General features: G+C 53.3%; 1 protein-coding gene across 2 annotated transcripts in view; it reads left to right on the top strand.

The window, feature by feature from the left end:
- Positions 1-285: 285 nt before the first annotated feature.
- Slco3a1 (solute carrier organic anion transporter family member 3A1) overlaps positions 286-19619 on the top strand; it is a 125864-nt gene continuing 106530 nt past the window's right edge. Inside the window, exon 1 of one of the 2 annotated variants that reach the window (XM_070043188.1) lies at positions 286-599. In XM_070043188.1, coding sequence (XP_069899289.1) covers positions 417-599 — 183 coding nt within the window. In that variant the 5' untranslated portion in view covers positions 286-416. The remainder of the gene's footprint in view (positions 600-19619) is intronic. The other variant, XM_070043187.1, reaches the window with a different exon arrangement.

Genomic DNA, 19619 nt, shown 5'->3' with positions numbered 1-19619 from the left:
CCGGGGCTGGGGGGCGGCGGGCGATGGCGGCGGCGGCGGCGGGCGCCCGCGGGCGGTGCGAGGCGCCCCTGTGATTGGCACAGCCCGAGCGGGAGGCGGAGGAGGAGGAGGAGGAGGAGGAGGAGGAGGCGCGGGGAGGGCGGGGAGGGCGGAGGAAGCGCGGCGAGCGCGGCGGTGCCGGCGGCCGGGCGCGGTGCCTGCCACCTCCCCAGACCCCCCTTCCTCCTCCTCCCTCCCTCCCTTCTTCCCTCCCTCCCTCCCCCGGCAGGGACACCGGGGCGGCCGCCGCGGGGCCCAGGCCCGGGGACGACGCGCAGCCTCCGGGCGCGCGGCCGCGGCGGGCAGCGGGCAACGGGCGGGCGGGCGGCGGCGGCGGCGGCCCGGACACCGGGGCCGGGCCCGGCACGGGCGGAAGGATGCTGGGGAAGAAGAAGCCGGGGGTCGCGGCGGGCGGCGGGCGGAGCGGCGAGCTGCAGGCGGACGAGGCGCAGCGGAGCAAGAAGAAGAAAAAGAAGGCGTCCTGCTTCTCCAACATCAAGATCTTCCTGGTGTCCGAGTGCGCCCTGATGCTGGCGCAGGGCACGGTGGGCGCCTACCTGGTGAGTGCCGCGCGCAGCTCCGCCGCCCGCCGCGGGTCCCTCCCCGGGACGCGGGGCGCGGGGCGCGGGGCGCGGGGCCCCGGCGCCGGTCACGACGGGACCTCGGCCCTGGGGCGGCCGATCGAGCCGGGAGATTCGTGCGGGACCCGTGCGCCCTGGGCCGGGGATGGTGGGGGGGTGGTTGGTGGGGGGGGGGACGGACAGGTGGGCGTGCGATCGCCCCCCCCCCCGCGGTCCCGATAAGCGCAGCCAGATGGTGAGTTCGGTTGCTTCTTTCCTGGCACAGGACCGGCATGGTGGGGACCCCCGCTCCCCTGGCACGTGGAAGCGGGGGGGGGGGTGCCTCCCAGCGTCCTCTCCAGTCCAGCCCGCCGGGAGAGCAAATGCCCCCCTTTTTCCTCTTTTTTTTTTGGCATCATCCTCCCCCCCCAGGCTCGTTCTTGCCCAGGGCAAGGGGAAAGGGCTTTTGGACAGCTGATCAGAGTCAAAGGCCAAAGGGCCTGCAGGGGTGCGGGAAGGGGGGGTCCCCCCCACCTCCCAGTCATCCTTCAGCACCTGAGATAAAAGTTGCAGGCAAGCCCGGAGCGCGCGCGCGCTGCCCGCCACCCGCTCCGCAGAGCCGGCTTTCCCTCCCCCACCGCGGCCCCCCGGCCCGCCCGGGCGAGGGGGGCGCCCGCCTCGGCGGGCACCGTGTGCATGTCTTCGGTGTGCCCAGGGAAATGGTTCTAACACGCTCCCCGGTGCCCCCGGGCGTCTACCCAGCACGCCCGAGGAAGGAAGGCGCTTGCCGTGACTCAGCATCGCCGAGGACCTGACTTGGTGGCTGTCACCTGCCCGCCTCCCCCCCCCGCAGGTGGTCCCCAACTGAGCTCCCCCACCCCCCACTGGGACTCCCAGACCCCCCCATCCCCGGCTCCACAGGAACAGATGACTCAGAGTTGATGGCCCGCTGAAGCCTTCACTTGGCTACTGACCCGAAACTAGAATCAAATGGCAGGCACGGTTGGGGGGTGTTACCAAGCAAGTTTGGTGGCATGGGACGCGCCCCCCTCCTCCCCCTGCCGCTCTCCCATCCTCCTGGCTAGAGACAGAGCCCTGCCCTGATCTTTTCATCGTCATCCACACCCACTCTCCCCTGCCCTGGCCGGGGTACACCCTATCTTTCCTGAACCATCTCTTCAGAATCCGGTTTTATTTAGGGAGGAGAGTCCTGTGGATGGTTGTTGGGACATCCGTTCTGTGGTGGCACTGGGTCCCGCTCCCTTCCTGGGGCTTCCTCACCCACCCCCAGGGAGTTCATGAATGACATGCGTGTTGTACACACCCCTCCCTCTTGTCCTGGGGAGCTACAACATGTGTTGGACATGTGACTCCCAAGGCCAAAAGCACATTGCTGTTTTCTGTGTTGTTAAAGTCACTGGTTTGGGTTCGTGTGAGTAGAGCGTTGCAGGCAATGCCGGGTGACATTGAAGTTTGGGGAGCAGCTGTTTGGAGCTTCCTGATGGAGGAAATGCCAGGCACCCCCCCTTCATTCTAAACCACTTCGGAGACTGAGAGCTGAGGATCCCTGTTTAAAGCCAGCCCGGACAGGAAAGTTCATGAGACTCTTAATTAGCCAGTACAAAAGCCTGACGTGGAACACCGGTGGTTCAGGTGATAGAGGACAAGTCTTTAGGAAAACAAAAACAAACAGAGGGAGGGTGTCAGGCCCTGAGTCCAAGCCCTAGTACAAAAGAAAGAAAGAAAAAAAAAAACTTGAGAAAGGTTCATAGGTTGCTAAGATGCAAATGCACATTTCTGCAATGTGTGCATCGGTAATGCACATTTCTGCAGTGAATGCATCCGTATCGTAGGGTAGGGTGGGTGTAGGAGGGGGTGGGTTAGTGTAGTAACAGCTGCCTTTCATTTAACCATTCACGTGCCTCAAGCCAAGTGTACGCAGTGGAGCACATTACACGCATGTGTGGCTTGTGAGTTTTCCACTCGAAGTGATCTGAGCACTTTAGGTAGAGAAGCTTTCACACACACACACACATACCCGCTGCCCTGTTGGAAAGATAAATGGCGAGACTCCTTTAGAAAGTTAGGAAGCCTGATGCTCCTGGTGGAGTGGAATGGAGGCCAGGTCTGGGCTGGAGAGATGGGAGGCTGGCTTCAGCCCTGGGACAGAGCAAGGGTGGCAGGCAGAGGAGGAGTTTTGGTCCACGTGGTGGCATCATCCTGGCACTTTGGGCCTTGACGGATGGAAAGCCTGATTGGGGGAGGGGGTGGGGGGCAGTAGCAGGAGAGCAACAAGTGCCCGGCATAAAGCGGCCCAGGAGAAGACGGACCAGCCTGGGAAATGGAGTTCGTTTCCGTCACTGTAAGTGCAGGTGGGCTGTTGACAGGGCTCTGTGTCTCTGCGCTGCCCTTGGCCTTTCCCTTGCTATCCTGAACTCATGGAAATACATAAATGGCTCAGCAGGGTGGACACAGCCAGCCTGCTCTGGGCTTTGCCCTGAGCCGTTTTTGCAGGTTTCTCTTGGCCTGTCGTGTGTGTGTGTGTGTGTGTGTGTGTGTGTGTGTGTGTGTGTGTGTGTGTGTGTGTGTGTGTGTTTGTGTGTGTGTGGCCGGGGGTGATGGTGGCTGCTGCTTCTGTGTGAGGGAGTTGTGTGCGAGAATCAGTGGGAGGCCAGGGCGGGGAGGGGGGGGTTTCGTCCCTTTAACTCATTGTGGCTTGCTAGGACCCCTGAGACCCAATGTCTGTGGGCATTCACACAGGCTAGGGCCACGTGGAGGACGTGTGTGTGTGTGTGTGTGTGTGTGTGTGTGTGTGTGTGTGTGTACGCATGCGTGCATGTGTGCGTGTGTGTATATGATACACAGCCAGAGCTCTTGGCATTATCCACCCCCCCCCCCCCCATGAAGTGCATTTGACTTAGCCCAGCCCGGGACATTGCGTAGATTCGCCTTCCATAGGTTGAGAGGAGGGTGCGGTCACAGATTCAGGACCAGGGCGTTCATTTCCCAGGTGCCTCCACAGCTCCCGAGTTCCTCCCCTCAGATGCCTTCTCTTTTTCTTCACGTGTCTTCTTCTTTCCCCCACCCCCTTTCTGAAAAGCCGGCTTTCCCAGGATCCTCGGGGCGCCCTCTGTGACATTGGTGTAGGTTCCCACACTGCACCACGGAGGCAGGAAGTTGCCTGGGATTTGAGAAGCCACTTGGAAAAGTAGGACGTGTGTGTGTGTGTGTGTGTGTGTGTGTGTGTGTGTGTGTGTGTGTGTGTGTGTGTGTGAGAGAGAGAGAGAGAGAGAGAGAGAGAGAGAGAGAGAGAGAGAGAGAGAGAGAGAGAGAGAGAGAGAAAGAGAGGAGAGAGAGAGAGAGAATCCTGCCCAGGGAAGGCCACTGACTGTTTGACTAGGCCACAGCTGTGCAGCGTCTTGCCTGGATCGCAGGGACTGTAGGGGAGCACAGAAGGACCCGGATGGTGCTATGGAGAGGGGATCCTAGGACAAACCCGGGTCAGCTGGGAATGGTGGAATCGGTTATGGTCCCAGGTAGCTCACTGACCAACGAGGCTCGGGGAAGTCACCCGTTACAGGATATTAATCTAGCTGCCTGGCTCACTAGACCGTACATTTTTCCCCAAAAAGAGAAGCCTGTCGCTGGATGGCCACAGGGAGGGACAGAGAAGGGAGTGAAGATGAACGAGTACTTGAGTCTTCGCAAGGACAGGACCGTCTACCTTAGTCTCGGACCGCGTGGTGTGGGCGCAGGGAGAGACGAATCATGCCGTGTGCGCTGTGTGTGCTTTGTAGAGACCCCTGAGGTGTTTCTAGCCACCCCCCCCAACCCGAGGTAGGCCCGCACAGAGAGGTTTGTGATAGTATCGTATTGTGGAGCACTGCCAGGAGATAAGGATGCATACAGGAAATTAAAACCAACCGACGCCTCTGCCGTACATACCAACGCATTTGTACTTCACCTGGGTGGAAATGGAACCGGGGCTTCTCTGGTTTCCTGGCTGAGACACCAGCAGGTTCCTAGGAGGCCGAGGGGGTGGGCCTTGCTTTATTTGAGGGTCACGTGGATGTGGCCCGACGGTTGGGGACAAAATCGTGACATGGATGACTGAGTGTGGTTCAGGAGGTTCTGCCCCGTGCTTTGGAGTCACTTATTTTTAGGTTATAGTACATTCAGTGGACTGGCAGTTAAGGGTTGTGGTGAAGTTGCTCAATTGGTTCTTCCGGTTTTCTCGAGAAGCACCTATGGCTCATGCCTGCAATCCTAGTGACTCAGGAGGCTGAGACCTGAGGATCATGATCTGAGGCCAGCCCAGGAAAGGAAAGTTTATGAGACTTTTTCCTCCCAGTCAGCCACAGAAAAGTAGGAAGTGGAATTGTGGCTCAAGTGGTACAACACTAGCTTTGAGCAAAAAAAAAAAAAAAAAAAAAAAAAAAAAGCTAAGGGACAGTGCCCAGGGTCCTTCAGACCCTTGTACCAGGATAAAAATAAAGCATCCTGGGCTTATAGGAATACAGCCCAGAAAGAGACAGCTCAGAGTCACCTTGTCAAATTAGTAAGATGACTAAGGGGAGTGTATTTTACTTAATCAAATGGTTGGAGAGACCGGTGCATATTCAAAAGTCCCTGCCTCAGGTAGTTAAAAAAATAAAATTCCTCTCACTTTTTTTTGTTTGTGGTTGGTTGATTTGTGTACGGCTCAGCTGAACATGTTGAGCTAATAATCACTGAGGGAGAAAACTGTATTTCTGAAAAAGAGAAACCCTTTCCCCCTGCTTCATGGACGCACGTTGGTTTCTTGGGGCATTGTTTGTGTGTCTTGAGAGGAGAAGAATCTGAGTTAGCCGTGGCGTGTGGTGTGCACACAGGAGCCCCTTCCTGAAGTCCGGCAGCTTCTCTTCCATCCATCCCAATCTTATACTGTACAGAAAGGACAACAGAGATGTTGCCCTGTCCTGTTCTGTCCACCGCGGTCCTCCCTTGCATTTTGCAGCTGCTGCTAGCTGCCTCCTGAGTGGCCTGTTGTCCCCTGTCCTTGTCACCTGGCCTGAGCTTTATCTTCTGTAGTCCCTGGGCGCACTGGACATGCCGGTGCGGGCCCACGCGAGGATCTCAGCATTTAGTATGCGTCTCTCGTGGCAAGCGTTACAGGGTCTGCTCCGATCAGGACTGGCTTCTCCGAGCTCCCGGGGTTGGGCGTGAGCGTGTTGTACAGACTGATTGAGGAAGGCTGCGTGTACCCCATAAATGGAGAGCACCCAGCACCCCCTGAGCCACTGCAGCCCGTGCTTCCCAGTTCTTCACCCTCCCAACTTGCACAGACTTTCTACCTACATCGCTTATAACACAATGTTTTCTCTTCGCTTCTGTTTAACAGAGTATTATGTCCTGTACACTATTGTATGTATATACATACCCCGTGTACATGCATATATATTTACATATCTGTGTATAGGGTTGCACACACACAATACCTTTTTTTCCCTAGTTTGTGCTGGTACTGGGGCTTGCACTCAGATCCTTGCGCTCTCCCTTGGCTTTTTCCACTCAAGGCTGACGCTCTACCGCTGCCACCAAACCTCCACCTGCAGAGTGTGGCTGGCTCGTAGAAGCTCAGAGTCTTGATGATGTAGCTGGCCCCGTTGGCTCCGATCTGTGATTCTCAGCTCTCAGCCTCCTGAGGGCTGAGTGAGATCCCCAGCCCCTCGCTCACTGGCGATTCGACCACGTGGCTTCCATGTGGGCTTTCGAATCCAGGCTCTTCTGAGACAAGTTGGGGGGCTGTGTTTTTTGATCTCTCAGAAATGCCTCTGCTCACGCACTGTGCAGGAAGGCGGCACTGGCGATGGTTTGCGTTGCATTTCCTTTTTTATTTTTCTGTTCCTGTAGAGTTTCCCACCTGGCTCTATTGGAGGAGAGAACTTGATGTGGTTCAAACACCTTCGTAACTCCCAAGGGTCTTGGTGTATTCTCGAGAAGAATTACTCCTCGGTGATGAAAACTTCAGGCTACACGGTTTAAGGTCCACTGTAGAGATGGCGGCCGTCCACCGCAACCCAGGGCCTACTGGACGCGTGCCAGAAGTCCTTCCTGTGCTTGCTCTGTGACCTGCACACCGGTGACTTAACCTCTCTGTTCCTTGCACTGTCATTTGCAGTGATGCCGTGAGATGTCACCGAGGCAGGGACACGTTGCAGTGCCGTGGACCCCCCCCCCCGGCATGCACAGCCTGATGCACACTAGTGTTATTTTCACTAGCACGCTTAACACGTATTACAAAGGTGACGGAGGAGACCCCAAGGGAAAATGGAATGATTGCGCTCGAGCTTTGGTTTGGTTCTTCCATATTCCACCTAAACTCTCGGCCCCCCCTTACCAGGTTAAAAGTTTTTGAAAGCGTGAAGTATAATAAATGCCAGTTGCCATTTCTGGGTGTCTACTTATTACAAATAGAGCAGTCTTTTCCTTCCTTCCTTCCCCCTCCTTCCCACCCTCCCTCCTTCTTTCCTTCCTGTCAGCCTGCCACACTGGGTTTGAACCGGGCCTGCATGCTGTCCCTTGAGCCACATGTCCAGTCTGTTGTGCTTTAGGTGTTGGTTTTTCCAGTTAGACTCCTGTTCTTTGCCCAGGGCTAGCCTCATAGCCTGAGCCTTCTACCTACACTTCAGGCATGCACTGCCAAGCCCAGCTGATTGATCAAGATGAGCTCTCTTTCCTGGACTGGCCTCAGATCGCAATCTTCCTGATCTCTGCCTCCCAAAGTAGCTGGGATTACAGGTGTGTGCCATTCCCCACGGCTCCCGCAATCCATTTCATCTTAAAGAGGGGCCCTGTGATGGCTGTCTTTGCGGGTCACTGACCTCTGTGGCCCGGTGCCTTGCTTTGAGTCGCCTTTGGAATCTGTCACTCTGGGCTGTAGTAAAGATAGACCATCAGGACTTGAACTTGGATCTGCTCCTCACCGGCGCCTGTGGTGTGACCACTGAGCCTCAGTAGCGTCATCTGAAAAATGGGGATAACCCTGTCTCAGCGGGTGGAGGTTTAAGTGGGCGGGCAGGTGATAGAGTGCTCGGGCGTGGTACTGCTGCTGCCCTGACAGTTATGGGGGACGTGTGCCCACCAGTGGTGCTGAGCACCGCGCTGGTGCCTGCGATGGACCGAGGGTCTCAGATCCCGCGTGTGGCCCGGGCTTCTGTTTCCCAAATCTGCGATCATACGCCGCGTGCCCCTGGAGGCCAGGCAGAGTGGCCCCTTCGGGATGCCCTGAGATGACACGGGGTCAGGAGAGGACTGGGGACATCTGTGGCGGACATCTGTTGTCCTCAGAGGCCTGGCTGTGGACACGCAATGGAGCAGGGCAGAGGAGTTCTGGGCGTGGCCCTCTGCCCACCCCTGGCTTCCTCTCTCCTAGTCTGTGCCTCACGGAGATTGTTTCAGAGCAGAACTTCTGCCTGGTGCTGGCGGCCCGCACCTAAAACCCCACCGACTCAGGAGGCTGAGCGCTGAGGAACGGGGTTTGGAGCCAGCCCAGGCGCAGACAGATCCTTCAAGACTTTTAATCTGCAATGCACAGACAAAATGCCGGAAGTAGAGGCACGGTTCATGTGGCAGAGCGCCATCTGGTAGCAAGACCAGCACTGTCCTTGGCTGGTGGGAGCGGATCTTGCCTAGAAACCTTTGCCAAGAACATTCTGGACAGGACTCGTAAATTCATAGATATTATAAATACATGTATATATAATATGTAACATATGCATGTAGTATGTCTAACATACTATATGTAATATCTATAACATAATATTCATATACTATATTACATAGTATATTATAATGTATATATTATATTATAATGTGCATATATTATAATGTGCATATATTATAATGCACATATTACATCTCATGCATATATGCATATCTAATGTGTATATAACATATATATATAGTGTATTATAATGTATTATCATATACAACTGTAGCATGGGCCAGCCCCAGACTTGGTCTCCTATCCCCATCTCAGTGGCAGCTGAGATTATAGTTATGTCCTCCATACGTCTTCCGCTCACCCAGCCCGCAAAGCCCCTCGGTGACCCTGTGCTGTGGACTCTATTGCTTTGAGCAAATTGCTCTTGGGAGCTCGGAAATCCCAGATGATGAACCAGACTGTGGAGGTCGCCCTTGGGAATGCTGGGTACTCTGCAGCAGATGTGGTCTCCCCCCAGGCCCGCCCAGTTGTGGGGAGGGAGGAGAGCTAGGTCAGGTGCACCCGGGAAACAGAACAGAGCGGAAGAGTGGCCAGGTTGTGTCTGCCATCACTTTCCACACACCGACAGGAATCCCCAGGAAGGTAGAAATGGTTCATTTTTTGTTTGTTTGTTTATTTATTTGTTTTGTCTTTCATTCAGTCCTGGGGCATGAACTCAGGACCTGGGCACTGTCCCTGAGCTCTTTCACTCAAGGCTAGCCCTCTACCACTTGGAGCCACAGAGCCACTTCTGGTTTTCTGGTGGTTCACTGGAGATAAGAGTCTCATGGACTTTGCTGCCCAGGCTGGCTTTGAACCACGATCCTCAGATCTCTTCCTCTTGGCAGCTAGGGTGACAGGCGGGAGCCATTAGTGGTTGTTGTTTGTTTGACCTCCACTTCTGCACCTGCAAGAGGAGATGCATTTCAGTGGGGTTTCTCAATGAACAACTATTATAAAAATAGAGGCCATTATCTCCCCTACTCCCTTACCCCGACTTCAGAAAAAGCTTTGTGGAGAGCGGGTGTGTGCCTTCTGCCTCCGTGAGATCTTTCTCTCTCCCATCCTCTGTTGATTGGACTGAGAAGTGGCCATGTTGGCGATGCGCAGAGCTGGGATTGGGGAGCATGCCCTTTGAAACACTGTACCTGAGAAGCACGTGTTTACTCTGCTGAGATTCCCTTTGGGGAGACCCAAGCTCTGGAGCCGCACGGCAGGCAGTATTGTTGCTGGGATGCAGCCTGCAGTGGCAGGAATGATGGGGCGGTGTGTTATCTCTGCCTCAGTGTTGTTGGAAGTACAGTAGATCTCTGTAGCCACCTGCCGTCGTGGTCTGGGCTGGCCCTGACTCCTGCACCTGCTCCCCCTCCGCCCTTCAGGCCCGTGGAAGCTGCAGGGCTCAAAGTGGCTGAGAGCCTGGCTTCTCGACGTTTGTTACAGAGCGCTCCTGCATTTTGGTGGTTCTGTGCAAAGCCCACGTTGTGGATTGTGATGGACACCAGCATAGTTTGAGTGGTAGAGAACTAGCTGTGAGAGGCCTGGAGTTTAGGCTGTAGTGTAATGCACACGCGTGCATGCATGCGCACACACACACATATGTTAAAAAAATTGTTTCTGGCCTGGTGCCAGTGGCTCATGCCTGTAATCCTTGCTACTACAGGGGCTGAGCTCTGAGGATTGCAGTTCAAAGCCAGCCTGGGCTGGAAAACCTGTGAGACACTCTTATCTCCAGTTAACTACACAGAAAAAGCTGAAGTGACACTATGGCTCAAGTGGTAGAGTGCTAGCCTGGAACAAAACGAAGTTCAAGGACAGAGCCCAGGCCCTGAGTTTACGCCAGAGTACCAGCGTGCACACTCTTTCTCTCTCTCTCTCTCTCTCTCACACACACACATACACACAGAATGCAATATATGATTTTTTTCCTTCCTTTTTCTTATGGGCCTGGGGATCAAAGCTAAGCACTCTGTGCTTGTTTGAAGCCTTGCAGGTGTTGCTCTCTGAGGAATGTTCCAGGACCAGTCCTGCTAAGGTCTGAAAGGACGATGTGGCATTGTAAAAGCCTCTGCATTTCCTGTTTCTTTAGAGGCAAAAATCAGGGCACAGAATTCACACCCAAATGTGCAGCCCCGCCCTCCCGCGCCGGGCGGGCTCCAGGAGAAGGCAGGTGTAGGCAATGGGCGGTCAGGAAGTGGAGACAGTGCTTATATTCCGGACACTCATGATTATAAATAAGCAAATATAAATTTTTTTTACAAAATCTAAAACTCCCGATCGTTCTGAAAGTTTTTCAGGGCTACATGGGAGGACGAGCGGAACCTTCCATGACGTCACGTGGGCGTTGTCTCCGTCCCAGTGAAGGCCCACGAAGAGTGCCCTGAGAAATGAGGGAGACGCTTTACCACACGAGCCACACCTCCATTCCTTTTTGCTCCGATTATTTTTGAGAGTGGGGGGCAGGGGTCTCACTTCGTAACTTCGGTGGGCCTGGACCCCCAACCCCCTGTTTCTGCCCTTCCTGCTGTAGCTGAGCTGACAGATGCACCACCACACACACTCTTTCTGTGGAGATGGGGGAATCTCAAAAACGTTGGCCTCAGCCTCGCTTGCCTCCGACTTTAATTCTCCCCACCTCAGCCATCACGCCTGGCTGGGCCCAAAGATTTTAACTAGGAGATACTCGTGTGTGTGTGTGTGTGTGTGTGTGTGTGTGTGTGTGTGTGTGTGTGTGTGTGTGTGTGTGTGTGTGTGTGTGTGTGTGTGTGTGTGTGTACACACATGCATCCATGGCACTCACCGCTACCACCCTTTTCCTTAGCATAAGCTAAGATTTCCCCTTTACCCCTCTTTTCTGAAGCCCTATCTGGTTCGCAGAGACGGAAAGAGAATTTCTCACTCACCTCTGTGGGATGATCTTAGATTCAGCCAGGGACCAACAGCTGTGTGACCAGAAAGTGACAGCCATCTCCAGGGGTCTGGAGTGGGGTTGGACTGATATGATTCTCAGAATCTCTTGGCACAAGTTCCTTTAGAACAGCAAAGGTTGCTGGTGGCTCCTGCCCGCAACCCTAGCTACTCAGGAGGTTGAGCTCTGAGGATCGTAGTTCAAAGCCAACCCGGGCAAGAAGGTCCCAAGACTATTATCTCCCATTAACCACTAAAAAGTCAGAAATGGAGCTGTGGCTCAAGTGATAGAGTACCAGTCTTGAGTTAAGACAGTACCCAGGCCCTGAATTCAAGCCCTAGGACTGTTACATGTACACACACACACACACACACACACACACACACACACACACACACACACACACACACACACACACACACAAAACACAGGTCCACTTGTACCACGAGAAATGTGGAGTCCAGTGGGGTGTGGTCCTGGCCAGTGTGGAGTTGCTGTCTCCTGCTGGGGGAGATGACATTTATCAGCTCTGCGTGAGTGACTCATTCCTGTGAATGTCTTCCGCCCCAGGCCAGGCAGAGGCTGAGCCCTGTGGAAGTCTTACGTCTGGTGTAGTCTGTGCACAGGGTGGAGTCGGGGTGTTCGGTAGGGGTGAGGCCGGGTAGACTGCAAGGGTGTGTGTTTGGAGATGGAAGACAATATTCTCATCATCTTTTCCACGAGGAGTTGCTGGGAGGAGGCTGGGCACGGCCCTGGGACCGGGCGGGTGTGGGACGGCCCCACGGAGCAGGGCAGGCTGGGAACCCGGAGCCGCGGGCACACAGAGGGCCCTGCTCTCCACTTTGTGCAGGGTCCCGGGCGCCTGTCTTGTCAAAGATGGATAGGACTGTCCTCCTCCACCTCCCCCGCGTTGAGGTGCTGTGGCTGCTGGGAGGAACCGAAATCCTGGGCATGTGCACCCTGGGCTCCGAGCCACAGGGCCTTCCTCGGACAGTGAGGCCCAGGGCTGAACACCGGATTGTTCTGGAACACTGTGCTCCACCCGCACGGGGGTGATCAAGGAAGGAGGGTGGCTCTGGGGTTCTCCATGGAGCCTCCCGGCCCAAGGTCACAGTGACACCTCTGTCCTGAACCCCTCCTCCCCTCTGGTTATCGACAGACTAGACTCCTGCAAGTTGAGCTAAAATTAGGAAGAAGGTCAGATCGTACTTGGCTTCTGCTTTCTTTCTTTCTTTTTTTTTTTAAACATTTTATCTCGGCCTTAGATGTATCCATTGCAGATAACTTGAAAGCTGGTCACAGAGCAACCTGTGTTCACAGGCAGGAAATGTCTCCAAACAAAAAGTAGGAATACAGCTGACAGCTGAAACACTGGGGAGAAGGAGGGATGCCCCCTGGAACTTCCCCCCCCACTGTCCTCTGTGAAAGGCCCGGCAGAGGGCTGAGATGGGCACCCCCGCCCCCTCAGAAAAGGCTGTCCTTAGGACCAGGGACAGAAGCTGGCCCCAGAGCTGGGGGTGATTGACTGCGGGTGCCCCGGTGGCCGGAGGCTGGAGGCTGGGATTTCTGTGGTGGGATTTCTTTTCCCCTCACCTGCCTTTGGCTTCAAGACCTGCGGAGCAAAGTGTCTCCGTCTGTTGTCTGCTGCTGTAACAAATAACCCCTGTGAAATTATAAAGGAGAGGCTAAATTCGGCTCATGATTCTGGAAGTGGGAAAGTCCGAACTGCCTGGCATCTGTGCCCCCGATGGCATCACCACGAGGCAGAAAAGAAGCTGAGATGTGGGGGAGGACTCTCGCTCGACCGCAACCCACTTGGAGGAGGTCTAGCCTGGTCCCGCAAGAATCCACATTCATCCCCTCTGAACCTGGTATCCCCACGAACCCATTCTCTCTGACCCCCGACCTCCAGGTTCGGCCACCTAGGGTCCGAGACTGCAGCACATGAACCTTTATGCTAAACCACATGGAAGGGGGGTACTGAGTCAGGCCGGGAGATGTTCTACCCAGTCCAGCGTTGCTGGGGAGCCTCGCGTATTGGGAACACATCACCCAGTTCTGCCATCCGTGTGAACTTCCAGCTCATGCTTGTGGGTTCTCCTTTCTTTGCTTGTAGAGTATTTTATCAGGCTCCACCAGGGAGGTTTGTTTTGATACGTGCATATAGGCCCACGAGGTCTCGTAATCAGATCACCCCCCCCTCCTCCTCCCAGATCAGTGGCATCTCTCTTCGTTGTTCTGTTTATAGATGTGACGAAGAGCGATCTGACACTGTTCACCCCCCTCCAGCCTCTCTGTTCACCTCGCCCATACCCCGCAGATTCACGTAGCACAAGTTTGATATTCCTGTCATGCTCTCACTTTCTTCTTCTGTTTTTTTTTTTTTGTCAGTTGTGGGGCTTGAATTCAGGGCCTGGGCACTGTCCCTGAGCTCTTTCACTCTAGCGCTCTACCCCTTGAGCCAGTTTTCTGGTGGTTTATTGGAGATCAGAGTCTCACCGACTTTCCTTCCCCGAGCTGGCTTTGACCTGTGACCCTCAGATCTCAGCTTCTTGAGTAGCCAGAATGTCAGGCGTGAGCCACGATGCATATACCATATTTTAATCAGATTGACCCACTTGCCTGGTCTCGCTTCCCCTATGCTTTTCTAAACCCGTTACTCAACAACTCGCTCTGCAGATTCTGTTTGATGTATTCTCAAATGCTGTTGTATGCCTTCAGTTTATTCCCTTAGGAGCACCATGTTGTTATTATTTTTAATGTTTCCTTTGAGTTCTTCATATACTAAGTTCTCTCTCTCTCTCTCTCTCTCTCCTCCTCCTCCTCTTCCTCCTCCTCTCCCCCCCCCATTTTATATAGTTTCATTATGTATCCCAGACTGGCCTTAGACTTGAGAGCCTCCTACTTCAGCCCACTGAGGGCTGAGATTCCAGGAGTATGATAGGATGCTGGATTTGGACCCATATTCTTTATTCGTTCCTGTGGGTCCAGGATCTAAGGAGGGGAATCTTCCTCTGGTGGGTGAAGTTTTCTGTCAGGCTGAGTTCTTTGTCTTTGCTGCTGGGCGGGTTTTCTTGTCTTTCATCCAGGAGCCTGTGTTTATACATGCCTGTGTCTTCCAATATGCTTGGGTTTCTTTTGTTTGTTATTTTTTACTGTATTCTTGCCCTAGGAAGTCAGCCAGGGTCTTCTGTTGCTTGATGTGGATGATTTCGTGATCTGAAGCCTTGGAGTTGTTTTCTCCCTTGCCACCAGGACAGAGTTTGCAGGCTGGTGTCTTGTTTCTAGTTTCTGCTTTCTGTAGCCTCAGGCCAGCCTCAGCCCGGTGGTGGCTGGAGCTGAGTCATTTTGGCTGGGAGCCCTTGCTTCTGGAATCTTGGAAATGTCCTGAGAAGTGCATTTAGCCTTGCTGTGTGCGGGCATACTGTCACACCAGGATCCTTCGCTTACCCATGATTTTAGGGAGCTGGTACTAGGTGCAGGTGAGGATACGGCACAGATGTAATAACATTACCCTTCGTGGGCACCTGTCAAGTCTTGTGGCCCTGGGGAATTCTCCTCTGCTTATTTCCTCCTTTTTAGGAATTGTGACCGTTTGGATATCTGCTTTACCAGACTTCTTGGTGGTGGTAGTGGTTGGAGATTTTGTAAAGAACCCTCCTGTTTGCATTGGGAAGTGTCTAATCTCATTTTATTATTCATTATTTTACCTTTTTGTTTTATTTTGGTGCGAGTCTTAGGACTTAAACTCAGGGCAGGGATGCTGATTCTAATCTTTTTTTTTTTTTTTTTGCTCAAGGCTAGTGCTCTACCACTTTGAGCCATAATTCTGCTTCCATTTTTTCTGGTAGTTAATTGGAGATGAGAGTCTCATGGACTTTCCTGCCTGGGCTGGCTTTGAACCGTGGTCCTCAGATCTCAGCCTCCTGAGTAGCTAGGATGACAGAGGTGAGCCACCGGCGCCTGGCAGGCTAATGTCATTTTTAAAGACTCTATAATATTCCACAGTCTTCTCTGCTCCTCTCTTCTCTACCTTCTGGTTGGCAGGTTCCTTACCGTTGTGGTTTCTGGTGTCCTCATTGCTTTTCAGAGTTCAGAAATGAGATTGAAGGGAGGTGGTCACCCCAGAGGAAGGTGCTGGGGTGGATGGGGCGGGGGGAGGAGGTAACAGCTTTGAAGGGACGTGGTATGTTCCAAAACACAAATGGCCCAGTGACCATCCCACAGAACCCGTGGCCTAGATGCCATTACAAGTTGGGCACCCCCAAATTGCCAAACAGCTGAAGTGCTCTTAGGTCCCAGCTATTGTCTCTGAGGCCCGTGGTGTCACCACAGGCAAAGAATTAATCCCCTGTGCTACCTTGTGAGTGACTGCTCGCGGTGAAGGCACAGGTAATTCATGTCGAACACATAGAATTAATCATCTTCAGGCTGTGCACGGATCCACATCAGATCCTGTGCAGATTCGGGTTCCTTCTCCCCTCTCTGCCCCCCCCCCCAATCTCATTACATGTCCTGGTATGTACCTAGCTCCAGAATGACCCGGTCACTGTGGCTCCAAGCACGTCAGATAAAGAGGCCAAGGGTCCACCTACATTTCTGTGTGAAGAGACGAGGGAGTTCAGGAACTGGTTTAGCTTCTCTTTGACCCGTATCTATCTGTCCATTCTGGCTTGCTCTAAAATGCCTTCCCTTTCCCGAGGCCACCCTCCTTCCAAGAAGCAAAAGAAGAAAGAAAGTCGCCTCAGCAGCCAGTGCTAAAGCCTGTCCAGCTTGCTGATGGTGTCTGAACATGTTAGTGCTTGTAAGACGACGCGCTTTCTACTGAGAAAATGGTAATGAACTTGGAGTAGGATCTCCGAGAGACCTGTCACCCAGGGTGGCCCTCAGAGCTAGGACCCTGCCCCTGGCGCCTCGTCACCTGTGTGTTTCTCTTCACCTGCATTCCTCGTCTGGCCGGCGAGCTGCTGCAAATCAGAGTCATCGCCCCTGCCCCCCCCCATCACAGTTACAGAGTGCTCCGTGCCATTGCTAGCAGACTCTAGTGAGTGCAAATGGCCACTTCTCAAGACCTTAGTGCAGAATCACATCCACCTCACTCAAAAAGCATCCCGCGGGATTCCAGCCAGGTTCCACATGGCCATGCCTCAGGAGACTCCCACCGGGGGCCTTCCGTCTTTCTGGTGGCTCTTGGGTATCTCAGAAACGAAGGTGGGGGAGTCTTTTAACCCCTCCCTCCTGTGTGGGGAGCTGGAAATGTTTCTCTCTACCTATTTCTACTTAACCCTGTTAATACTGACACAAATCCTCGCTTCAAAACGTGGTGCATCCAACACCGTCTCGCAGTTGGGCAGTGTGTCATGGTTTTCATGGTCACATGAACTATGATATTAAACACAAAATGTAATCCTGGGTGTTGAGGTGTGTGTGTGTGTGTGTGTGTGTGTGTGTATGTGTGTGTGTGTGTGCGCGCCAGTCAGTCCTGGGGCTCGAACTCAGGGCCTGGTCGCTGCCTTTTTGCTCAAAGTTAGCACCCTACCAATTTAAGCCACAGCACTACTTCTGGCTTGTTTTGGTACCTAATTGGAGATAAGAGGCTCACAGATTTTCCTGCCTGGCTGGGTTTCAACCCTCAAGCCTCAGATTTCAGCCTCCTGAGTGGCTAGGATTACAGGTGTGAGCTACCAGCAACCTGGCTGTTTTAGTTACATATCAGAGATTACTAAACAAACAAAAAGTAGGAGAACATAGTATGGCAAGTACCCTTCTCTTCTCATCCTGGGATTGCCTAATTGTTAAGATTCAGTACACTTGTTTACACCCCCCCCCCACACACACGCTAATATGTACTTTTTTCCAGAACCATCTTTAAGTTCTAGAAATGATAACACATCACACCTAAATACTTCAGTATGCCTCACCACAAGCTATGCTCACCTCCTTAAAAAACTACATCTCTAGGGGCTGGGAAGGTGGCTCAGTGGTAGAGCGCTTGCCTTGCATGCCTGAGGCCCTGGATTCGATTCCTCAGCACCACATAAGCAAAAAGAAAAAAGCCGGAAGTGGCGCTGTGGCCCAAGTGGTAGAGCGCTAGCCTTGAGCTGAAGAGCTGAGGGACAGCGCCCAGGCCCAGAGTTCAGGCCCCACGACTGGACCCCCCCCCCAAAAAAAAACTACATCTCTATTCTCACTGCTGACAAAATTCCTCCCTAGTTTGGACCATGCCCCCTCCCCCACACACATTCAGACATTCCCTTCATCTCTGGCTACCTCTGGCTCCATCCCTCACTCTGTGGAGCTGTTTTGCTCTTCTCTCAACAGCCACAAGCCAGGTGGGTTATTCTCATACATCACGTACCCCAAGTCTCTTCAACCTGGCACAGAACAAGCTCCCTGATGCTGGCTCTAGAACCTTTTAGCGTTGTGGTCCCAGCTCTGTTGGGCCCAGCTGCCCAGATAGGATGCCGCCTGATGGTCAGTTCACAGAGGGCCCACTAGGGGTGGGGAGCTAGGGATCCCATAGTCCCCATAGTGCACTGTTGCTATGCACTTGTGGTCAGTCCTCTGAATAGGCCTGCCTGTGTTTTGCACAGAACCTTCCAGACGACCAGACGGGGAGGGTCTTTGACCCTTTGTGAATGCAGTTTGGGGTGCAGGGTGGACAGGACAGAATCAGAGGCCTTCCCTTGGTGCACGTGGCTGGCCGCAAGCCCCAAGGACACCGGCTAATCATAGACATTGTGCTTTTCTTCCGGTGTGTTTGGGGTCTTGCTGTTTGACCCAATTAGATCAGACTCAAGGCCACTGACTGAGGGCCTCGTTTCTTCAATCTCTTCTACGACAGAACAGAAGCAGGTTTTTCTCTCCGAGCCAGTCACTATCATCTGTAGCTTTTTTCACTCTATTTCCTGATCACTGAGACAGTATTTATCGATCGGCGGCGGCGGCATTACATTTAATTCTGCTATAAAAGCATCCTTTCCCTTGCGTTTTAGGCTGTACTCCTGACCACTTAAATAACTACTTAATCTCTTAATTAATTTGATGTGAAGCCTCTGGAAAGCGTGGTGAAAGCTCTTCATTTTTTATTTACTTATTGTTTATTTTGTTATCAGGTTCCACATTCTGCTCTCTCTCACTAACCCTTAAACGCTTGCATTCTTGCAGGCTTCCTTATGACTTCAAGACCTATCTGTCAAGCTTCTCTGATTTGCTGGGCATTTTTCCAGATCCTGTGCGGACAGTTTATCATACATACAGGCTCATGCTTATCATCCTAGCTACTTGGGAGGCAGAGATTGGGAGAATAGAGGTTCTAAGCCAGCCCAAGCACAAAAGTCTGAGACACTCCATCTCAACAGTAGAGCTGGGTGTGGTGGCATGCACCTGACATCCCAGCTCTGGTGGGAAGTGGAAAATAGGAGGATCAAGGCCCAGGTACGCACTCAGGCAGGAAGTAAGACCCTACCTGAAAAATAACCAGTGCAAGAAAGGATCGGAGGCCATGGCTGGCTTGGCATTCGAGTTTAATCCACTAGACAAATGCAGCCCCAAAAAGTTTGTAAATCCAGTTGTGTGACACATTAGGAAGAGATCGTAGGACAGCAAACCTCAAGGCAATTTGAGACCTGCTGTAGTTCCGATCTAGATGTTTTGTTGGATGTTAGAAGCCTGGTCCTCAGCTTGGTACTGCTGAGGGGCCAGGGAACCTGTGAGGGGCGGAACCTAGCGGGAGGATTTTAGGTCATTGGGGGAAGGCGTGGCCTCGAGTGGGATTGTGGGAACGATGCAGTCTCTACCTCATGAAGTGGGCAGACTTGGCTGTGCCACTTCCACTAGGCCCAGTTGACCACGGAAGGAGAGAGACATCCCCAAAACTGTGAGCAGAAATGTCACTTCTCGGTTTTAAGCTGTTGAGAATCTGGGGTACTCCCTGTAGTGACAGAACGCCGACTGTCGTGAGACCTAGAGGTAGAGAGGAAGGCGTCCCTTGGTTGCCCGGATGGGGGTCCCTGAGGCCAACGTGTCAGCAGCCCTGACACACCCCCAACGGGACAACGTGCCACCCCTCCAGTGCTCAGACATGCCCAGAGTGGCCCAGAGTGGTGACCGGGCAGACCAGCATTCCTATCCCACACCACGATTTTAGTTTTGTGTCTGATGATCCGGAACTTCCTTCGTCACCATCGAGAGTGTGGATTTTCATGCCCAGAACAACAACAACAAAAAGCACAACAAGTCTTCATTCACAGACATCTAAGCAATGAGATACTTTTAAAAAGGGAACCAGTACTTACGCCTCAGCCAGAGGGGCTTGCTCCCAGCCAAGGACCGTGACCGATGCGGCGTTCCACCGAGACTTCATATCTTC

Source organism: Dipodomys merriami, unplaced genomic scaffold (genome assembly GCF_024711535.1).
Source record: "Dipodomys merriami isolate MVZ:Mamm:240054 unplaced genomic scaffold, mDipMer1.0.p SCAF_33, whole genome shotgun sequence".
NCBI lineage: Eukaryota > Metazoa > Chordata > Mammalia > Rodentia > Heteromyidae > Dipodomys > Dipodomys merriami.
The sequence above is the reverse complement of the archived record's forward strand: the minus strand, read 5'-3'. Positions and strand labels throughout refer to the sequence as shown.